The sequence below is a fragment of the Manis pentadactyla genome, chromosome 6, assembly GCF_030020395.1.
Source record: "Manis pentadactyla isolate mManPen7 chromosome 6, mManPen7.hap1, whole genome shotgun sequence".
NCBI classification, from domain to species: domain Eukaryota; kingdom Metazoa; phylum Chordata; class Mammalia; order Pholidota; family Manidae; genus Manis; species Manis pentadactyla.
The window spans coordinates 123,256,328-123,278,174 of record NC_080024.1 but is presented as its reverse complement, the minus strand read 5'-3'; the positions used below and the strand labels follow the sequence as shown (position 1 = coordinate 123,278,174).

Genomic DNA, 21,847 nt, shown 5'->3' with positions numbered 1-21,847 from the left:
TGAAAACAAGCAAGGCCCAAAAGACTCAGAAAGACACTTTGACCTTCTCCCACCTCTAACTGCATAAGAAGAATTCAGACAGGCAACTGCTGCAGAAAGCGAACTATCACTATAGATAACTACATTATAATAGGAACCAGGGGTGGTAGACAGGGAGGAAAGTCAAAAAGTCTATTAAAATTCCTCTCTGAATCCCATTATTTCTGTGTGGTCCATCAAGCATTTATTCACCAAACACTTACTTTTCCATATTCCTGTGAATTGTCTTCCTTCCTAATCCCCTTCTCCTTAATTCAGAGTTAATATATATACTTCATTGTTCCTAACTGCTTTTGAAATCTCATGTCTACAGGTTGTCCTTACATGTCTAATTAAACTTTGTTTTTTATTACTGTTAGTGTGTCTCCTAACAATTTGATTCTTAGACCAGCTAAAAGAACCTTGAACGACAGAGGAAAATTCTTCTTCCCCCAAAAAGGCATACTTTGTAAAGTTCCTAAATTGTACATGAAATAATGAAATATTTCTTGAAGGTAAATTATGGTAAATTGAAGATGTATATGACAGAATATAAAACAACCAATAAAACAACATAACAAAGAGTCTGACCTACCAAAGAGAAGAAATAAAATGCAATCATAAAAAGTAATTAATCCAAAATAAATAAAACAGAAGAATAGAAGGATCAAATTGAAAACAAATAGCAAAATGACAGATATAAATCCAACCATATTGTTACATTAAATGCAAATGGTCTAATAAATACCCCTATTAAAATAAAAGATTATCAAGATGAGTAAAAAAGAAGGACTACAGAGTAAAAAAGATGAGTAAAAAAGAAGGACCTTGGATATTGCTGATTCAGTTCCAGACCACTCCAATAAAACAAGTTCTGGTTTCCCAGTGCAGATAGAAGTTATGTTTACACTATGCTGTGGTCTATTAAGCATGCAACAGCATTATGTTTAAAAAAAAAATCCATGTACATTACCTTAATTTAAAATATTTTATTGCTTAAAAAAAGCTAACCATCATCTGAGCTTTCAGTGAGTCATAATCTTTTTGTTTTTGGCTGCTGACTGACCAGGGTGACAGCTGCTGAAGGCTGAAGTGGCTGTGGCAATTTCTTTAAGTAAGACAACGAGGTTTGCTACACTAACTAAACAATTTCTCTGTAGTATGCAATGCTGCTTGGTAGCATTTTACCTCTACCTTACAACTCCTTTCAAAACTGGGATCGACCCTCTCAAACCCTGTCACTACTTTATCAACTCAGTTTATGGAATATTCTAAATCCTTCCATTTAGAATGAAATAAAATTTGATTTCAGTAATCTTCACAGCCTCCTTGCCAGGATTAGGTTCCATATCAAGAAACCACTTTCTAGGAGGCAGAGCCAAGATGGCGGCATGAGTAGGACAGAGGGAATCTCCTCCCAAAAACATACATATTTTTGAAAATACAACAAATACAACTATCCCTAAAAGAGAGACCAGAAGATACAGGACAACAGCCAGACTACATCCACACCCGCAAGAACCCAGCACCTCGCGAAGGGGGTAAGATACAAGCCCCGGCACAGCGGGACCCAAGCGCCCCTTGCCCCAGCTCCCAGCGGGAGGAGAGGAGTCGAACCAGGGAGGGAGAGGGAGCCCAGGACTGCTAAATAACCAGACCTAGCCATCCGCACCCAGAGGGCAGACACACAGGGCGAGGAGCGCGGGAAACTAGCGAAACGGGACAGTAAAACCAGCAAGCAGCTCCCTGCAGCCAGTGCCCCTGGGACAAAGAAAAGCGAGTGCTTTTTGAAAGTCTTAAAGGGACAGGGACCCTACAGCTGGACGGGAGTGTCCCGGGACACTTAGCCCAGCAGTTGGGAATCCTGGGGAACTCCGGGTGCTCTAACCCCCTGGGCAACAGCTCAGAGAACCCTCACAGCAATAAAGAGCCCCCTGCCTGTCCCCCACCGCCGCGGCTGCGCCATAGCGGAGCAGCACCCTGAGGCTGCCCATGCCCAGAGCAAGGGAGCTTCCTCCACAGCGGCCGGGCAAGAAATAGAGACCCAGTCTACGTGCAACTGCCCAACACAAGCCACTGGGGGTCGCCATTGTCCCAGTAAAGAAAGGCCAGGAGCAAGTAGAAAGGGTCTTGTCTCTCCCAGGTGACAGAAGAGTCAACAGCATACCACTGCATTTATCAACACGAAAAGGCAGAAAAATTTGATCAAGACCACACTAACCCAGACATCTTCCACATCCTCCCCTGGAAGGAATCTGGGGAGACAGATTTAACCAATCTTCCTGGAAAAAAATTCAAAACAAAAGTCATAACCATGCTGATGGACTTGCAGAGAAATATGCAAGAACTAAGGAGGGAGAATATAGAAATAAAACAATCTCTGGAAGGACTTCAAAGCAGAATGGACGAGATGCAAGAGACCATTAATGGACTAGAAATCAGAGAACAGGAATGCAGAGAAGCTGATGCAGAGAGAGATTAAAGGATCTCCATGAATTTAAGAATATTAAGAGAACCGTGTGACAAATCAAAACGGAACAATATTCACATAACAGGAGTACCAGAAGAAGAAAAGAGAGAAAAAGGGATAGAAAGTGTCTTTGAAGAAATAATTGCTGAAAACTTCCCCAAACTGGGGGAGGAAATGGCCTCTCAGACCACAGAAGCACACAGAACTACAATGACAAGGAACCCAAGGAGGGCAACACCAAGACACATAATAATTAAAATGGCAAAGATCAAAGACAAGGACAGAGTATTAAAGGCAGCCAGAGAGAAAAAAAAGGTCACCTACAAATGAAAACACATCAGGCTATCATCAGACTTCTCAACAGAACCCTTACAGGCCAGAAGAGAATGGCATGGTATATTTAATGCAATGAAACAGAAGGGCCTTGAACCAAGAATACTGTATCCAGCACGATTATCATTTAAATATGAAGGAGGGATTAAACAATTACCAGACAAGCAAAAGTTCAGGGAATTTGCCTCCCACAAACCACAAACCACCTCTACAGGGTATCTTAGAGAAACTGCTCTAGATGGGAGCACTCCTAAAAAGAGCACAGAACAAAACACCCAACATATGAAGAAATATGGACAGAAATAAAGAATTTTCAGATAGTGTTTATAATAGCTCAATAAGTGAGTTAAGTTAGACAGTAAGATACTAAAGAAACTAACCTTGAACCGTTGGTAACCATGAATGTACAGCGTGCAAATGCAATAAGTACATATCTTTCAATAATCACCCTAAATGTAAATGCACTGAATGCACCAAGCAAAAGACACAGAGTAATAGAATGGATAAAAAAGCAAGAACCATCTATATGCTGCTTACAAGAGACTCACCTCAAACCCAAACACATGCACAGATTAAAAGTCAAGGGATGGAGAAAGATATTTCATGCAAACAATAGGGAGAAAAAAGCAGGTGTTGCAATACTAGTATCAGACAAAATAGACTTCAAAACAAAGAAAGTAAAAAGAGATAAAGAAGGACATTACATAATGATAAAGGGCTCAGTCCAACAAGAGGATATAACCATTATAAATATATATGCACCCAATACAGGAGCACCAACATACCTGAAACAAATACTAACAGAATTAAAGGAGGAAATAGAATGCAATGCATTCATTTTGGGAGACTTTAAGACACCACTCACTCCAAAGGACAGATCCACCAGACAGAAAATAAGTAAGGACACAGAGGCACTGAACAACATACTAGAACAGATGGACCTAATAGACATCTATAGAACTCTACATCCAAAAGCAACAGGACACACATTCTTCTCAAGTGCACATGGAACATTCTCCAGAAAAGACCACACACTAGGCCACAAAAAGAGTCTCAGTAAACTCCAAAAGATGGAAATCCTACCAACCAACTTTTCAGACCACAAAGGTATAAAACTAGAAATAAATTGTACAAAGAAAGCAAAAAGGCTCACAAACACATGGAAGTTTAACAACATGCTCCTAAATCATCAATGGATCAATGACCAAATTAAAATGGAGATCCAGCAATATATGGAAACAAATGACAACAACAACACAAAGCCACAACTACTGTGGGATGCAGCAAAGCAGTCTAAAGAGGAAAGTATATAGCAATCCAGGCATATTTAAAGAAGGAAGAGCAATCCCAAATGAATAGTCTAATGTCACAATTATGGAAATTCGAAAAAGAACAAATGAGTCCTAAGGTCAGCAGAAGGAGGGACATAACAAAGATCAGAGAAGAAATAAATAAAATTGAGAAGAATAAAACAATAGAAAAAAATCAATGAAACCAAGAGCTGGTTCTTCGAGAGAATAAACAAAATAGATAAGCCTCTAGCCAGACTTATTAAGAAGAAAAGAGAGTCAACACAAATCAACAGTATCAGAAACGAGAAAGGATAAATCACGACGGACCCCACAGAAATACCAAAAATTATTAGAGAATACTATGAAAACCTATATGCAAACAAGCTGGAAAACCTAGGAGAAATGGACAACTTTCTAGAAAAATACAACCTTCCAAGACTGACGCAGAAAGAAACAGAAAATCTAAACAAACCAATTACCAGCAACGAAATTGAAGCGGTAATCAAAAAACTACCCAAAAACAAAACCCCCGGTCCAGATGGATTTACCTCAGAATTTTATCAGACATACAGAGAAGACATAATACCCATTCTCCTTAAAGTTTTCCAAAAAATAGAGGAGGAGGGAATACTCCCAAATTCATTCTATGAAGCCAACATCACCCTAATGCCAAAATCAAGCAAAGGCCCCACTAAAAAAGAAAACTACAGACCAATATCAGTGAGGAATGTAGATGCAAAAATACTCAACAAAGTATTAGCAAATCAAATTCAAAAATACATCAAAAGGATCATACACCATGACCAAGTGGGATTCATCCCAGAGATGCAAGGATGGTACAACATTTGAAAGTCCATCAACATCATCCACTACATCAACAAAAAGAAAGACAAAAACCACATGATCATCTCCATAGATGCTGAAAAAGCATTCGACAAAATTCACCATCCATTCATGATAAAAACTCTGAACAAAATGGGTATAGAGGGCAAGTACCTCAACATAATAAAGGCCATATATGATAAACCCACAGCCAACATCATACTGAAAAGCAAGAAGCTGAAAGCTTTTCCTATGAGATCGGGAACAAGACAGGGATGCCCACTCTCCCCGCTGTTATTCAACATAGTACTGGAGGTCCTAGCCAAAACAAAGAAATACAAGGAATCCAGATTGGTAAAGAAGAAGTTAAACTGTCACTATTTGCAGATGACATATTGTACATAAAAAACCCTAAAGACTCCACTCCAAATCTAGTAGAACTAATATCGGAATTCAGCAAAGTTGCAGGATACAAAATTAACACACAGAAATCTGTGGCTTTCCTATACACTAACAATGAGCTAATAAAAAGAGAAATCAAGAAAACAATTCCATTCACAATAGCATCAAAAAGAATAAAACACCTAGGAATAAACCTAACCAAGGAAGTGAAAGACCTGAAAACTATAAGACACTCTTAAGAGAATTTAAAGAGGTCACTAACAAATGGAATCTCATCCCATGCTCCTGGCTAGGAAGAAGTAATATTGTCAAAATAGCCATCCTGCCCAAAACAATATACAGATTTGATGCAATCCCTATCAAATTACCAACAGCATTCTTCAATGAACTGGAACAAATAGTTCAAAAATTCATAAGGAAACACCAAAGACCCAGAATAGCTAAAGCAATTCTGAGAAGGAAGAATAAAGTCGGGGGGGATCTCACTCCCCAACTTCAAGCTCTACTACAAAGCCACAGTAATCAAGACAATTTGGTACTGGCACAAGAACAGAGCCACAGACCAATGGATCAGAATAGAGACTCCAAACATTAACCCAAACATATATGGTCAATTAATATTCGATAAAGGAGCCATGGACATACAATGGCAAAATGACAGTCTCTTCAACAGATGGTACTGGCAAAACTGGACAGCTACATGTAAGAGAGTGAAACTGGATCACTGTCTAACCCCATACACAAAAGTAAATTCGAAATGGTCAAAGACTTGAACGTAAGTCATGAAACCATAAAACTCTTAGAAAAAAACATAGGCAAAAATCTCTTAGACCTAAACATGAGTGACCTCTTCTTGAACATATCTCCCCAGGCAAGGGAAACAAAAGCAAAAATGAACAAGTGGGACTATATCAAGCTGAAAAGCTTCTGTACAGCAAAGGACACCAATAGAACAAAAAGGTATCCTACAGTATGGGAGAATATATTCATAAATGACAGATCTGATAAAGGGTTGACATCCAAAATATATAAAGAGCTCACACACCTCAACAAACAAAAAGCAAATAATCCAATTAAAAAATGGGCAGAGGAGCTGAATAGACAGTTCTCTAAAGAAGAAATTCAGATGGCCAACAGACACATGAAAAGATGCTCCACATTGCTTGTCATCAGAGAAAAGCAAATTAAAACCACAATGAGATATCATCTCACACCAGTAAGGATGGATACCATCCAAAAGACAAACAACAAATGTTGGTGAGGTTGTGGAGAAAGGGGAACCCTCCTACACTGCTGGTGTGAATGTAAATTAGTTCAACCATTGTGGAAAGCAGTATGGAGATTCCTCAAAATGCTCAAAATAGAAATACCATTTGACCCAGGAATTCCATTTCTAGGAATTTACCCTAAGAATGCAGCAGCCCAATTTGAAAAAGACAGATGCACCCCTATGTTTATTGCAGCACTAATTACAATAGCCAAGAAATGGAAGCAACCTAAGTGTCCATCAGTAGATGAATGGATAAAGAAGATGTGGTACATATACACAATGGAATATTATTCAGCCATAAGAAGAAAACAAATCCTACCATTTGCAACAACATGGATGGAGCTAGAGGGTATTATGCTCAGTGAAATAAGCCAAGCAGAGAAAGACAAGTACCAAATGATTTCATGCATATGTGGAGTATAAGAACAAAGAAAAACTGAAGGAACAAAACAGCAGCAGAATCACAGAACCCAAGAATGGACTAACAGTTACCAAAGGGAAAGGGACTGGGGACAACGGGAGGGAAGGGAGGGATAAGGGCGGGGAATAAGAAAGGGGGCATTACGATTAGCATGTATAGTGTTGTGGGGGAGTAACAGGAGGGCTGTACAACACAGAGAAGACAGGTGGTGATTATACAGCATCCTGCTACGCTGATGGACAGTGACTGTAGTGGGGTGTGGGGGGGGAACTTGGTGAAGGGGGGAGCCTGGTATACAGTGTTCTTCATGTAATTGTAGATTAATGATAGCAAAAATAAATAAATAGATAGATAGATAGATAGATAGATAGATAAAAGAAACCACTTTCTTTACTCACCTATAATAAGCAACTCCTCATCTGCTCAAGTTTTATCATGAGATTGCAGAGATTCAGTCACATCTTTAGGATTTGCTTGTAATTCTAGTTCTCTTTCTATTTCCATCACATCTGCAGTTACTTTATCCCTCTAAAGTCTTAAATAAATCCTTCCAAGTCTTCTATGTGGGTTGGAATCAACTTCTTCCAAACTCCTAGCCATGTTGACACTTTGACCTGTTCTCATAAATCATTAATGTTCTTAATGGCATCTAGAATGGTGAAACCCTTCCAGGAGGTTTTCAATTGACTGCCCAGATCCATCAGAGGAATCACCATCTATGCCAGCTATAGCCCTACAAAATGTATTCCTTAAATAATAAGACTTGAAAAGTCAAAATGACTCCTTGATTCAAGGGCTACAGAATGACGTTGTGTTATCAGGCATGTAAACAACATTAATCTTGCTGTCTATCTCCATCAGAGCTCTTGGGTTACCAGGTGCACTGTCAATGAGCAGTAATATTTTGAAAGGAATTTTTTTTTCTGAGGGGCTTAAAATAATCAGTAAATCATGTTGTAAATATCTAGCTTTTGTTCTCACATTTATAGAGCAAAAGGCAGAGTAGACTTAGCCTCATTCTTAAGAATCCTAGGATTTCAGGAATGGTAAATGAGTATTTGCTTCAATTTTTTTAAGTCACCAGCTACATTAGCCCCTAACAAGAGAGACAGCCTGTCCTCTGAAGCTTTAAAACCAGGCATTGACTTCTCCTCTTTAGTTATTAGAGTCCCAGATGGCATCTTCTTCCAATAGAAAGCTGTTTCTTCCATTGAAAATCTGTTGTTTAGTGCAGCCACCTTCATTATCTTAGCTAGAATTTCTGAAGAACTTGCTGAAGCTTCTACATCAGCACATGCTGCTTCACTTTGTACTTTTAGGTTATGGGATGTCTCCTTTCCTTAAACCTCATGAACCAACCTCTGCAACATTCACTTTTCTTTTGCATCTTTCACCCCTCTCAGCCTTCACAGAATTGAAGAGTTAGGGCTTTGCTCTGGATTAGGTTTTGGCTTAAGGGAATGCTTTACCTTTTAGCACACTGCCAAAACATTCTCCATATCATCAAAATGCTGTTTCATTTGTCATTCATGTATTCCCTGGAGAAGCACTTTTAATGTCCTTTAAAAACTTTTCATTTGCATTTACAACTTGGCTAACTGCAGCTAACTTCCTCAGAAAGCTAAATCACTCATCTTAACAATTTCTCACTAAGCTTAATCATTTTTAGCTTTTGATTTAAAATAGAGACAACTCTTCCTTCCACTTGAACACTTAGAGCCCATGTTAGGGTTTCTGGTAGATGTAGTGTTCCAAAAATATGAATGTCAGACTGGTTGATAGTATTGTTCAGTTGTCTTTACCCTTTCCATTTTACTGAGAGTGACATTTTGAAATCTCTGCTTAAAATTGTGGAAAATCTTTTAATCCTTGCAGTTCAATCAGTTTGTTTTTTTAATTAGTTTTTACTGTATGTATTTTGAAACTTTGTTGTTAACACATTTATGACTGTTATGTCCTCTGGATTAACTGACTAGTTTATCAATATGAAATGATATTCTTTTTTTCTGGTAATATTTTGTGCTCTGAAACCTACTTTATCTGATGTTAATATGGCCAATTCAGCTTTCTATTGAAAGTGAACATGTTCTCTGACCACAATGAAATTAAATTAGGATAGGAGAAAGGTATCTGGAAAACACTCAGTACATGGAAACTACATAATACATTTTGAAATAACCTACAGATCAAAGATGAAATAAAAGGAAAATTACAAAGTACTTTTCATTAAATGACTAACAAAACACAAAATTTCAAAACTTGCAGAATGCCTCAAAAACAATAGAGGGAAATTTATAGGACTAGAAAAATCTGAAATCAATGACTCAGCTTTGGCTTTAATAACTAAAAACAGAAGAGAAAATGATGTCTAAGTAAGGAAAAGGAAATAAAAAGAGTGAAAAATCAAAGAGAGAGAAACAAGAAAAACAACAGAGGAAAATATTTAATAAAACCAAAAGCTGGTTCTTTAAAACTATCAATAAAATCATTAAAGAGAGATTCTCAAGATTGGAGCATGAGTAGGGTAGCAGAAATCTCCTCCAAAACCATATATATTTTGAAAATACAGCAAATACAACTATTCCTAAAACAGAGACCAGAAGATACAGTACAACAGCCAGGCTACATCTACATCTGCGAGAACTCAACATCTCATGAAAAGGTAAGATACAAAGCCGTGACTGGTGGGACCCGAGCACTGCCCCCAACCCCAGCGCACTGGTGGGAGGAAAAGAATCATAGTGGGAAGGGAGTAGACACACGACTGCTAAATAACCAGCCCTAGTAATCTGCACCGGGAACACAGACACACATTCCATGGTGCACTGGAAATTAGAGAAATGGAAAAGCAAAATCTGAGACTAAGACTGCAAAAAGGTCCCCAGAGCCAGCTGCCCTGGGGCAAAAGAAAAGCGGGTGCTTTAAAAGTCTTAAAGGAAAAAGGGTTTAACACGTGGACAAAATCGTCCTGGCACACTCAGCCCAGCAGGATGGGAACTATAAGGAATTCCAGGTGCCCTAACCCCCTGGGTGACAACACAGCTGTGAAGCCCCTCACAGTGATTTGCAACCTGACATTCATTCCCCCAAGCCAGCACTGCAAGCAAACTGACTCACCCGCCATTGCTGTGGAGCAGCCAGGGAGCAGCCCAGCCCAGAGCAACCACACAGATTCTACTCCCAGCGTGCAGGTAACCAAGCCAGATGCAGAGGCTCCCTCTGCATGCAGCTGCCTGGCACTGACAGCAGACCAGCGCAGAGTCCAGAAGGCACGTAGGGGCGCTGCTCTCAAAGGGAAAATGTGCTGATCACCTGCAATCACCACCAGTGCCCTAGGCAATCCCAAGGGCCGCCGCACCCACGGCAGCTCAGGGGGTTAACCCAGAGGCTGCCCCCTGCACCCAGTTGACCGGCACAGGCAGAGGAAGTGGGCTCAGAATCTGGAGGCACATAGGGGATCTGCTCTCACAGCGAACAACCGCTGCTCACATGCAACCACTGCCAGTGCCCTAGACAATCCCGAGGGCCGCCCTATCCACAGCAGATCAGGGGATCAACCCAGAGGCTACTCCCTGTGTGCAATTGCCTGGCAAAGACAAAAGAGACTGGCACAGAGTCTGGAAGGCACGAAGGGGGGCTGTTCTCACAGGAGAACACATGCCGCTAGCCTGCAACTCCCGCCAGTGCCCTAGGCCATCCCGAGGACCACCCCTCCAATGGCAGCTCAGGGGTTTAACCTAGAGGCTGCTCCCTGTGTGCAGCTAACCGGCACAGGCAGAGGAGATGGGCAAGAAGACCAGCAAGTAGGAATGGACTCTGTTCTCCCAGCTGACACATGCGCCACTCACTGGCGAACACGTCCATCACCATGAAAAGGGAGAAGAACTTTGTTCAGTCCAAAATCCCTCAAACACCAGAGAGAGGGCCTGGTGAGACGAAAATCAACAATCTTCCTGAAAAAGAATTCAAAATAAAAGTCATAAGCATGCAGATGGAGCTACAGAGAAATATGCAAGAGCTAAGGGATAAATTCTGGAGGGAGATAACAGAAATGAAACAAACAATGGAGGGACTGAAGAGCATATTGGATGAGGTCTAGGCAATCCCTCTGTAACAGAAAGAGACTTTTAATGGAAGAGAAATCAGAGAACATGAATACAGAGAAGCTGACGCAGAGAGAGATAAAAGGATCTGTAGGAATGAAAGAATATTAAGAGAACTGTATGACCAATCCAAATGGAACAATATTCGCATTATAGGGGTACCAGAAGAAGAAAAAGAGATAAAAGGGATAGAAAGTGTCTTTGAAGAAATAATTGCTGAAAACTACCACAATCTGGGGAAGGAAACAGTCTCTCAGACCATGTAAGTCCACAAATCTCCCAACACAAGGGACCCAATGAGGATAACACCAAGACATATAATGATTAAAATGCCAAAGATCAAAGACAAGGAAAGAGTATTAAAAGCAGCCAGAGAGAGAAAAAAGATCACCTATAAAGGAAAACCCATCAGGCTATCATCAGACTTCTCAGCAGAAAACTTACAGGCCAGAAGAGATATATTGAATGCAATGAAACAGAAGGGCCTTGAACCAAAAATACTGTATCCAACAAGATTATCATTTAAAGTTGAAGGATGGATTAAACAATTCTCAGATAAGCAAAAGTTGAGGGAATTTACCTCCCACAAACCACCTCTATAGTGTACTTTAAAGGAAGTGCTCTAGATGGAAGGGCTCCTAAGGCTAAATAGATGTCACCAGAGGAAATAAAATCACAGCAAAGAAAGCAGACCAACCAAATAGTAACTAAAGGCAAAATAAAATCAGCTATCCACAAAAGCAGTCATAGGAAACACAAAAGAGTACAACATTAAACACCAAACATATAAAGAGTGGAGGAAGAAGAAAAAGAAGGGAGAGAAATAAGGAATCATCAGACTGTGTTTATAATAGTGTAATAAGTGAGCTAAAGTTAGACTGTTAGATAGTAAGACGCTACACTTGAACCTGGTAACCATGAATCGAAACCTGCAATGGCAGTAAGTACATCTATAACGATAATCACCCTAAATGTAAATGGACTGAATGCACCAATCAAAAGACACAGAGTAATAGAATGGATAAAAAAGCAAGACTCATCTATATACTGCTTGTAAGAGACTCACCTCAAACCCAAAGACATACACAGACTAAAAGTGAAAGGATGGAAAAAGGAATTTCATACAAACCATAGGGAGAAAAAAACAGGTGTTGCAGTACTTGTATCAGACAAAATAGACTTCAAAACAAAGAAAGTAACAAGAGATAAAGAAGGACATTACATAATGATAAAGGGGTCAGTCCAACAAGAGGATATAGCTATTATAAATATATATGCACCCAACACAGGAGCACAGACACATGTAAAACAAATACTAACAGATGAGAGGGGGAAATGGAATGCAATGCATTCATTTTAGGAACTTCAACACACCACTCACTCCAACGGAGAGATCAATCACACAGAAAATAAGTAAGGACACAGAGGCACAGAACAACACACTAGAACAGATGGACCGAACAGACATCTACAGAACTCTATATCCAAAAGCAGCAGGATACACATTCTTCTCAAGTGCACATGGACCATTTTCCAGAATAGACAACATACTAGGCCACAAAAATAGCCTCAGTAAATTCAAAAAGATTGAAATTCTACCAACCAACTTCTCAGATCACAAAGGTATAAAACTAGAACTAAATTGTAGAAAGAAAAGAAAAAGGCTAACAAACACACAGAGGCTCAACAACATGGTCCTAAATAATCAATGGATCAATGATTAAATTAAAACAGAGATCAAGGAATTCCACTTCTAGGAATTTACCCTAAGAATGCAGCAGCCCAGTTTGAAAAAGACAGATGCACCCCTAAGTTTATTGCAGCACTATTTACAATAGCCAAGAAATGGAAGCAACCTAAGTGTCCATCAGTAGATGAATAGACAAAGAAGATGTGATACATACACACAATGGAATATTATTCAGCCATAAGAAGAAAACAAATCCTACCATTTGCAACAACACGGATGGAGCTAGAGGGTATTATGCTCAGTGAAATAAGCCAAGCAGAGAAAGACAAATACCAAATGATTTCACGCATATGTAGAGTATAAGAACAAAGAAAAACTGAAGGGACAAAACAGCAGCAGAATCACAGAACCCAAGAATGGACTAACAGTTACCAAAGGGAAAGGGATTGGGGAGAATGGGTGGGAAGGGAGGGATAAGGGTGGGGAAAAAGAAATGGGGTATTACGATTAGCATGTATAATGTGGGGAGGGGGAATGGGGAGGGCTGTGCAACACAGAGAAGACAAGTAGTGATTCTACAACACATTACTATGCTGATGGATAGTGACTGTGACGGGGTTTGTTGGGGGGACTTGGTGAAGGGAGGACCCTAGTAAACATACTCTTTGTGTAATTGTAGATTAATGATAACAAAATAAAAAAAATTTCTTTAAATGCTCCAAGACCTTTTGAACTAAAAAAAAAAAGAAAAAACAGAGGTCAAGCAATATATGGAGACAAATTAAAACAACAGCACAATGCCCCAACCTCTATAACCCCAAAGTATATAGCAATCCAGGCCTCTTTAAAGAAGGAAGAACAATTCCAAATGAATAGTCTAAAGTCACAATTATTGAAACTAGAAAAATAAGAACAAATGAGGCCCAAAGAGAGCAGAAGGAGTACATAATAAAGATCAGAGAAGAAATAAATAAAATTGAGAAGAATAAAACAACAGAAAAAGTCAATGAAACCAAAAGCTGGCTCTTTGAGAAAATAAACAAAATAGATAAAACCCTGGCCAGACTTATTAAGAAAAAAAGAGAATCTATACACAAAAACTGAATCAGAAATGAGAAAGAAAAAATCACTATGTACACCACAGAAATACAAAGAATTATTAGAGAGGACTATGAAAATCTATATGCTAACAAGCTGGACAATCTAGAAGAAATGGTCAACTTTCTAGAAAAATACAACCTTCCAAGACTGACCAAGGAAGAAACAGAATACCTAAAGAGACCAATTACCAGCAACAAAATAGAATTGGTAATCAAAAACCTACCCAAGAACAAAACCCATGGTCCAGATGGATTCACCACTGAATTTTATCAGACATTTAGAGAAGACATAATACCCATTCTCCTTAAAGTTTTCAAAAAATAGAAGAGGAGGGAATACTTCCAAACTCATTCTATGAAGCCAGCATCACTCTAATCCCAAAACCGGGCAAAGACACCACAAAAAAAGAAAATTATAGACCAATATCCCTGATGAACTTAGATGCAAAATTACTCAACAGAATATTAGCAAACCAAATTAAAAATTACATCAAGAGGATCATACACCATGATCAACTAGGATTCATCTCAGATGCAAGGATGGTACAACATTTGAATATTGATCAGCTTCATCCACCACATCAACAAAAAGGACAAAAACCCCATGATCATCTCCACAGATGCTGAAAAAGCATATGACAAAATTCAACATCCATTCATAATAAAAACTCTCAACAAAATGGGTATAGAGGGCAAGTACCTCAATATAATAAAGGCAATATATGACAAACCCACAGCCAAAATTATACTTAACAGTAAGAAGCTGAAAGCTTTTGTCCTAAGATCGGGAACAAGACAGGGATGCTAACTACTATACAATTCAACATAGTACACAAGGTCCTAGCCAAGGCAATCAGACAAAACAGAGAAATAAAAGGAATCCAGATTGGTAAGGAAGAAGTCAAACTGTCATTCTTTGCAGATGACATGATATTGTACATAAAAAACTCTAAAGAATCCACTCCAAAACTACTAAAACTAATATCTGAATTCAGCAAAGTTGCACGATACAAAATTAATACACAGAAATCTGTTGCATTCCTATACACAAACAATGAACTAGCAGAAAGAGAAATCAGGAAAACAATTCCATTCACAATTGCATCAAAAATAATAAAATACCTAGGAATAAACCTAAAGAAGTAAGAGAAAGACCTATACCCTGAATACAACAAGACACTCTTAAGAGGAATAAAAGAGGACACAAACAGGTGGAAATTCATCTCATGCTCTTCAGTAAGAAGAATTAATATTGTCAAAATGGCCATCCTGCCTAAAGCAATCTACAGATTCAATGCAATCCCTATCCAAATACTGACAGCATTCTTCAATGAACTGGAACATATAGTTCTAAAATTCGTATGGAACCACAAAAGACCCTGAATAGCCAAAGCAATCCTGAGAAGAAAGAATAAAGCAGGGGGCATCTCCCTTCCCACTTCAAACTCTACTACAAAGCCACAGTAATCAAGACAATTTGGTCCTGGCACAAGAACAGACCCACAGAACAGTGGAACAGAATGGAGAGTCCAGATATGAACCCAAGCATATATGGTAAATTAATATACGATAAAGGAGCCATGGATATACAATAGGAAAATCACAGCCTCTTCAACAGCTGGTGTTGGGAAAACCGGACAACTACATGTAAGAGAATGAAACTGGATTACAGTCTAACTCCACACACAAAAGTAAACTTGAAATGGATCAAAGACCTGAATGTAAGTCATGAAACCATAAAACTCTTAGAAAAAAATATAGGGTAAAATCTCTTGGACATAAACATGAGCAACTTCTTCATGAACATATCTCCCTGGATAAGGGAAACAAAAGCAAAAATGAGCAAATGGGACTATATCAAGCTGAAAAACTTCTGTACAGCAAAGGACACCATCAACAGACCAAAAAGGCATCCTACAATATGGGAGAATATATTCATAAATGACAGATGCTATAAAGGGTTGACATCCAAAATATATAAAGAGCTCATGCACCTCAACAAAGAAAAAGCAAATAATCCAATTAAAAAATGGGCAGAGGAGCTGAACAGACAGTTCTCCAAAGAAGAAATTCAGATCGCCAACAGACACATGAGGAGATGTTCCACATCACTAATCATCAAAGAAATGCTAATTAAAACCACAGTGAGATATCACCTCACACCAGTTAGGATGGCCAACATCCAAAAGACAAACAACAAATGTTGGCGAGGATGTGGAGAAAGGGGAACCCTCCTATGCTGCTGGTGGGAATGTAAATTAGTTCAACCATTGTGGAAAGCAGTATGGAGGTTTCTCAAAAAGCTCAAAATAGAAATACCATTTGACCCAGGAATCCCACTCCTAGGAATTTACCCTAAGAATGCAGGGGCCCAGTTTGAAAAAGATATATACACCCCTATGTTTATTGCAGCACTATTTACAATAGCCAAGAAATGGAAGCAACCTAAGTGTCCATCAGTAGATGAATGGACAAAGAAGATGTGGTACATACACACAATGGAATGTTATTCAGCCATAAGAAGAAAACAAATCCTACCATTTGCTACAACATGGATGGAGCTAGAGGGTATTATGCTCAGTGAAATAACCCAGGCAGAGAAATACAAGAATCAAATGATTTCACTCATCTGTGGAGTATAAGAACAAAGAAAAAAACTGAAGGAGCAAAACAGCAGCAGAATCACAGAACCCAATGGACTAACCATTACCAAAGGGAAAGGGACTGGGGAGGACAGGTGGGAAAGGAGGGAAGGGGGGAAAAGGGGGCATTACGATTATTACACATAATGTAGGGTTGTGAGGCACAGAGAAGGCAGTACAACACATAGAAGACAAGTAGTGATTCTATAGCATCTTACTACGCTGATGGACAGTTACTGTAATGGGGTATGTGGTGGGGACTCAATAATGGGGGAGTCTAGTAACCATGTTACTCATGTAATTGTACATTAATGATAATACAATAAAAAATCAATAAAATAAAATAAAATAATTAAAATCCTGCACAAATCCCATAATGCTTTCCCTCATCAAAATAAAATAAGGTCTGAGATAGAAGGCAGAAATTGCTAGTAGCAAAAATAAGTGTTATCACCAGAGTTTTCTCAGATATTAAAAGGATCATAAAGAAATATGATGAATAACTTTATGCCAAGAAATCTGACAACTCAGGAATAGGGTCAAATTTTCTGATAGATACAACTACCAAAGCATACTCAAGAAAAGCTGGATAACCTAAATAGTCCTGTATGTATTAAAGAAATTATATTTGTAGCTAAAAACCTTCCAACAAAGAATACTTCAGTATCAGAGGCTTCACTAGGGAACTCTACCAAACAATAAAAAAAAGAAATTATAGAAGAAGTGCTTCTATGAGTCTAGCATTACTGATACCAAAACCACATGAAGCCATTATAAGAAAACGACACAGCAAAATGTTTCATGTACTATACATAAAAGTTTTAAACAAAACAAAGCAAATTCAATCCAACATTATACAAAAAGATAATATATCCTAAGCAGGTAGACTTGGTTCCACAAATGCAAAGCTGGTTTATCATTTGAAAAATCGATTGGTGTAATTCACCATATTAATAAATATTGATGAGGAAAATTTTAGTAACACACTGCAACATCTATTCCTGATAAAAACTCTTTGCAAAGCAGGAATTGTAATTACCTACATGGCATATATCTGATAGTTGAATCCAGTGGAAATAACTTTTTCAAAATTTAGTAATAAGAAAACACTGCAATAAAGAAATGGACAAAAGATCTGAACAGATTTCATCAAAGAAGATACAGAAAGAAAATAAGCACACGAAAAGATGTTCGGCATCATTAGTCGTTAGAGAAATACCAATTACAACCACAATGAAATATTACACACCTATTAGAATGGCTAAAAAGACTGACCATACCAACTGTATGCAACTTGCTTTATGCAACTAGAACTCTGATACACAGCTGATGGGATTGTAAGATGGTACAACCACTCTGGAAAATAGTTTGGCAGTGTCTCAAAAATTTAAATATACACCTACCATATCATCTAGCAATTCCACACATAGACCTTTACTCAAGAGAAATGACAGCATATATCCATGCAAAGACTATATACAAATACTCAAAACTGCCTTACTGGTAAGAGCCAAAACTGGAAATAACTGGAATGCCCATTAATAAGTGAATGGATCAACAAACTGTGATATCTGTAAAAGGGAAGACTCAGCAAAAAAAAAAAAAAAAACTATTGATACATGCAACAACATGGACGAATCCCAAATTATGCTGAATGAAAAAAGCCAGGCAGAAAAATAAGAACATACTGTAGGATTCCATTTACATAAAATTACAGAAAATTGAAAGTATTCCATCATGACAAAAAGCATATTAATGGTTTCCTGGTAATGGAGGCAGGACAGGGTAAGGAGGAATTACCAAGGGACAGAGGAAATTCTGAGGATTGATGGATATGTTCATTATCTTGATTGTGCTTATAATTACACAGGTAAAAAGCAAGTCAAAACTTATCAAATTGTTTATTTTCAACATGCAACTTAAAGAATGCTAATGATACCTAAATAAAGCTGTTAAAAACAGTAACTTAGAAGAAAGATGCATGTTATCATTTGCATTACCAATTAATACCAAATGTGTGGTGGCATCCTCCATTCAAGGAACTGGTGCTTAGAAGAAAAAGTTACTGGAAGTTCCCATGCATCATCTACCCTTCTTCTGGGCAGGGGAGTTTAGATAAACCATCAGATTTAAACTTCCCAAGCCACACTATTAAAATACAAAATACTATTTTTCTATTATTAAAAAATGTAACACACACAAAAAATATACAAACAAAAAAGGAAATTGTACATACTCTACAAGTGAGCCAACTTAGAAAGGAAAAAATAATTGTATGACTGACAGTGCCCAAAGCTGAAAACAAATTAGCTGCTCAGCAGAAGCTCAGCTATTCCTGCTATGAAGCCCTGTTCTTCACACAGGCCCTGTAACAGAAGTACTCTCAGTACTATTCTCACAGAGGGGACAGGAAAAGGGAGTGAGGCAAAGGAACACAGCAATATTTTTATGATGCCTCCCAATAGAGGCCAGTGATAAGAAGCCTCTGCAAAATCAGGGACAGAGGGGTTCATTCAGATAGGTAGCTTTTATCATCATGCTTAGGTAAAGACATTTTGGAAAATTTACAGGAATGTGTGGGTCTCAGACCCTTCAGACAATCCTCCATAAATGTAATTTCATTCCACAGAATATGAGTAAATGTGGAATAGTGAGGTCAAGATCACTCTCCCAGGCACATATTTGAAGCACACTGTTCTAGTCAAGCCAGTCACGACCCTGCCTCACCCAGCACAGACCAAGGGACCAAGAGTGCCTGAGAAAACAATCAGAAGTGTGCTCTGAATTTCCCCAGGACACCAATTACTTAAAATTTACTCAACACATTTTAAGGTCTCATTTTAAGATAACTAATTAAATAATTTTTGAGGAGAGGCATAAGTCAGCTCAAACTGAGTATTTAAAAACAAAAATGTACAGCTGAACTAGCTTTAAAATGCAACTGCAAGCTTTTCAAAGGACAGAAAAGAGATTGAGAAAACGAGATTCAGAAAAAGCAGGCACCAGTGGCCTTTCCTACAACATTCTGCCTGTATCACTACCATACCTGCAAGAGCCTGATGATTCAAATAACCTGAAACCAAGTAGAATAAAAAAATTTAATACCCTACCTTACAAGCTGAGGCAAGCAGAGTCTTTGAATTGCTACAAGCAACACAAAATATTTCATAACCGTGCCCATATCTAAAATTTAAAAAGAGAAAATGCATGACACCCATATTTGTAAGTGTACTTAATTCTCATGCTGCAAAATTTTTAAACGTAAAAAGAATTACATCAATTTTTTCAGCTAACATACAATTCTTTTGAGAACATTACATTTCTTTTCAGTCAAACATTTGGCAAAAAAAAGAGACTGGAGAAAAATGCCAGCTTCCTAGAAGTAATACAACTTATTCAAACAATTAGACTAAAATACAAGTTTCAATCCCAGCCAGCCAGTATAATAAACAGTAAACCATGGAAAGGTTTTGTTTTGTTTTTTTTTTAGATAATTATTTTTTATTGAAGGGTAGTTGACACACAGTATTACATTAGTTTCAGGTGTACAACACAGTGATTCAACATTTATATACATGATAATTCTAGGTACCAGCTATCACCATACCAAGTTGTTACAATATTTTGACTATATTCCTTATGCTATACATTACATCCCGGTTACTTATTTATTTTACAATTGGAAGTGTATATATATATATATATATATATATTTTTTTTTTTTTGTGAGGGCATCTTTCATATTTATTGATCAAATGGTTGTTAACAACAATAAAATTCTGTATAGGGGGGTCAATCCTCAATGCACTATCATTAAAACACCCCAAGCCTAATTTTCGTCAGTCTCCAATCTTCTGAAGCATAACGAAAAAGTTCTTACATGGAGTACAAATTCTTACCTAGTGAATAAGTTACATGGTGAACATTACAAGGGCAGTCATCACAGAAGCTTTCGGTTTTGCTCATGCATTATGAACTATAAAAAGTCAGTTCAAATATGAATATTCATTTGATTTTTATACTTGATTTATATGTGGATACCACATTTCTCTCTTTATTATTATTATTTTTAATAAAATGCTGAAGTGGTAGGTAGATACAAGATAAAGGTAGAAAACATAGTTTAGTGTTGTAAGAGGGCAAATGTATATGATCAGGGCCTGTAGACTATGTGTTAATCCAAGCTAGACAAGAGCAATAAAACATCCACATATGCAGAAGATTTCTCTCAGAACAGGGAGGGGGAGGTTCTAAGCCTCACCTCTGTTGATCCCCATTTTCTCACCTGATGGCCCCCCTGTGACTGTGCCTTCTTAGGTTGTTCCTCCCTTGAGGAATCTTACCCGTCTCTGGCTAACCAGTCATCTCATGGAAAGGTTTTGATGGGGAACCACAAGAGGTGAGGATAGGGGATCGGTGTATGGGAGAACCAGAAAACAAATCTTAAAGTCTTTTTAAAAAGAGAAAAAAAAAATGAACTATGCATCTCTATTTTAAAAATTAAGATCAGTAAACAAACCTAGTAAATATAATGCATAGTAATATAAAAATCTGTATTTTTGACCCCCTAATAAAGGCCACTAGAAGATCTTACAGCAGGGGGAAAAAAATCAAGAGGAAACAGGAAAGCAAAGGAGAAAATCAAATTGTGGGGAGGAAAAAAATCTTAAGTTCTTACAAAAGCAGACCAAAGAACTAATAAGTATACTTCAACTTACAGTTTTTGAACTTCAGGCCACAAAGTATTCTGCAGAAGACAATCCTCAGTGGGAGGTTCTACAACAAATTTATAGAATTGCAATTATTTTTCTATTTTCATACAAACAAAAAAGTGAATTTTATAGCACTTTTTTAGGTCAGCAGTGACAGACACCATACTATGTGTACTAATGATCTGATCAAACCTTTTTTTTTTTTCTGTCATTTCTTACCAGTAAGTGTGGAGGGTTGAAAGGCCACCTGTTGGTACTCAAAACCAGTACTAGTTAACAGGTCCTCTTCATCAGAAGGCTGAGAAGCTATGTCTTCTAATTTAAAAGAAATACATCAACTTCATGAATATACCCACTATCTTTATTTTCCCACAAATGTTCCAGTATTAAGGCCACCAGTTAGCAAGTAGTAGTATCTCAGTGAGGTATATACAAGGCTATAACCACGTGATTCCAAAGCCAAGGGTATTTCCACTACTCCAGTATTTTCCAAATGTGCTCTGTGGAGCACTAATCAATTCCATAAAGGTTCCTTCCTTTCTCTTTGACTTGACACTTCCCAAACCTTTTAA

At 38.0% G+C, this 21,847-nt stretch overlaps 2 protein-coding genes across 3 annotated transcripts in view; one reads left to right on the top strand and one right to left on the bottom strand.

Annotated features, from left to right (window-relative positions):
• SLC39A6 (solute carrier family 39 member 6) overlaps positions 1-21,847 on the top strand; it is a 120,990-nt gene that overhangs the window by 18,593 nt on the left and 80,550 nt on the right. The window lies entirely within an intron of this gene.
• ELP2 (elongator acetyltransferase complex subunit 2) overlaps positions 1-21,847 on the bottom strand; it is an 83,390-nt gene that overhangs the window by 8,579 nt on the left and 52,964 nt on the right. For both annotated transcript variants that reach the window (XM_036885059.2, XM_036885061.2), the window contains 3 exons: positions 21,495-21,590; positions 21,282-21,339; positions 19,674-19,746 (listed from right to left, as the gene is read on the bottom strand). In XM_036885059.2, the coding sequence (XP_036740954.2) occupies positions 19,674-19,746; positions 21,282-21,339; positions 21,495-21,590 (227 nt within the window). The remainder of the gene's footprint in view (positions 1-19,673; positions 19,747-21,281; positions 21,340-21,494; positions 21,591-21,847) is intronic.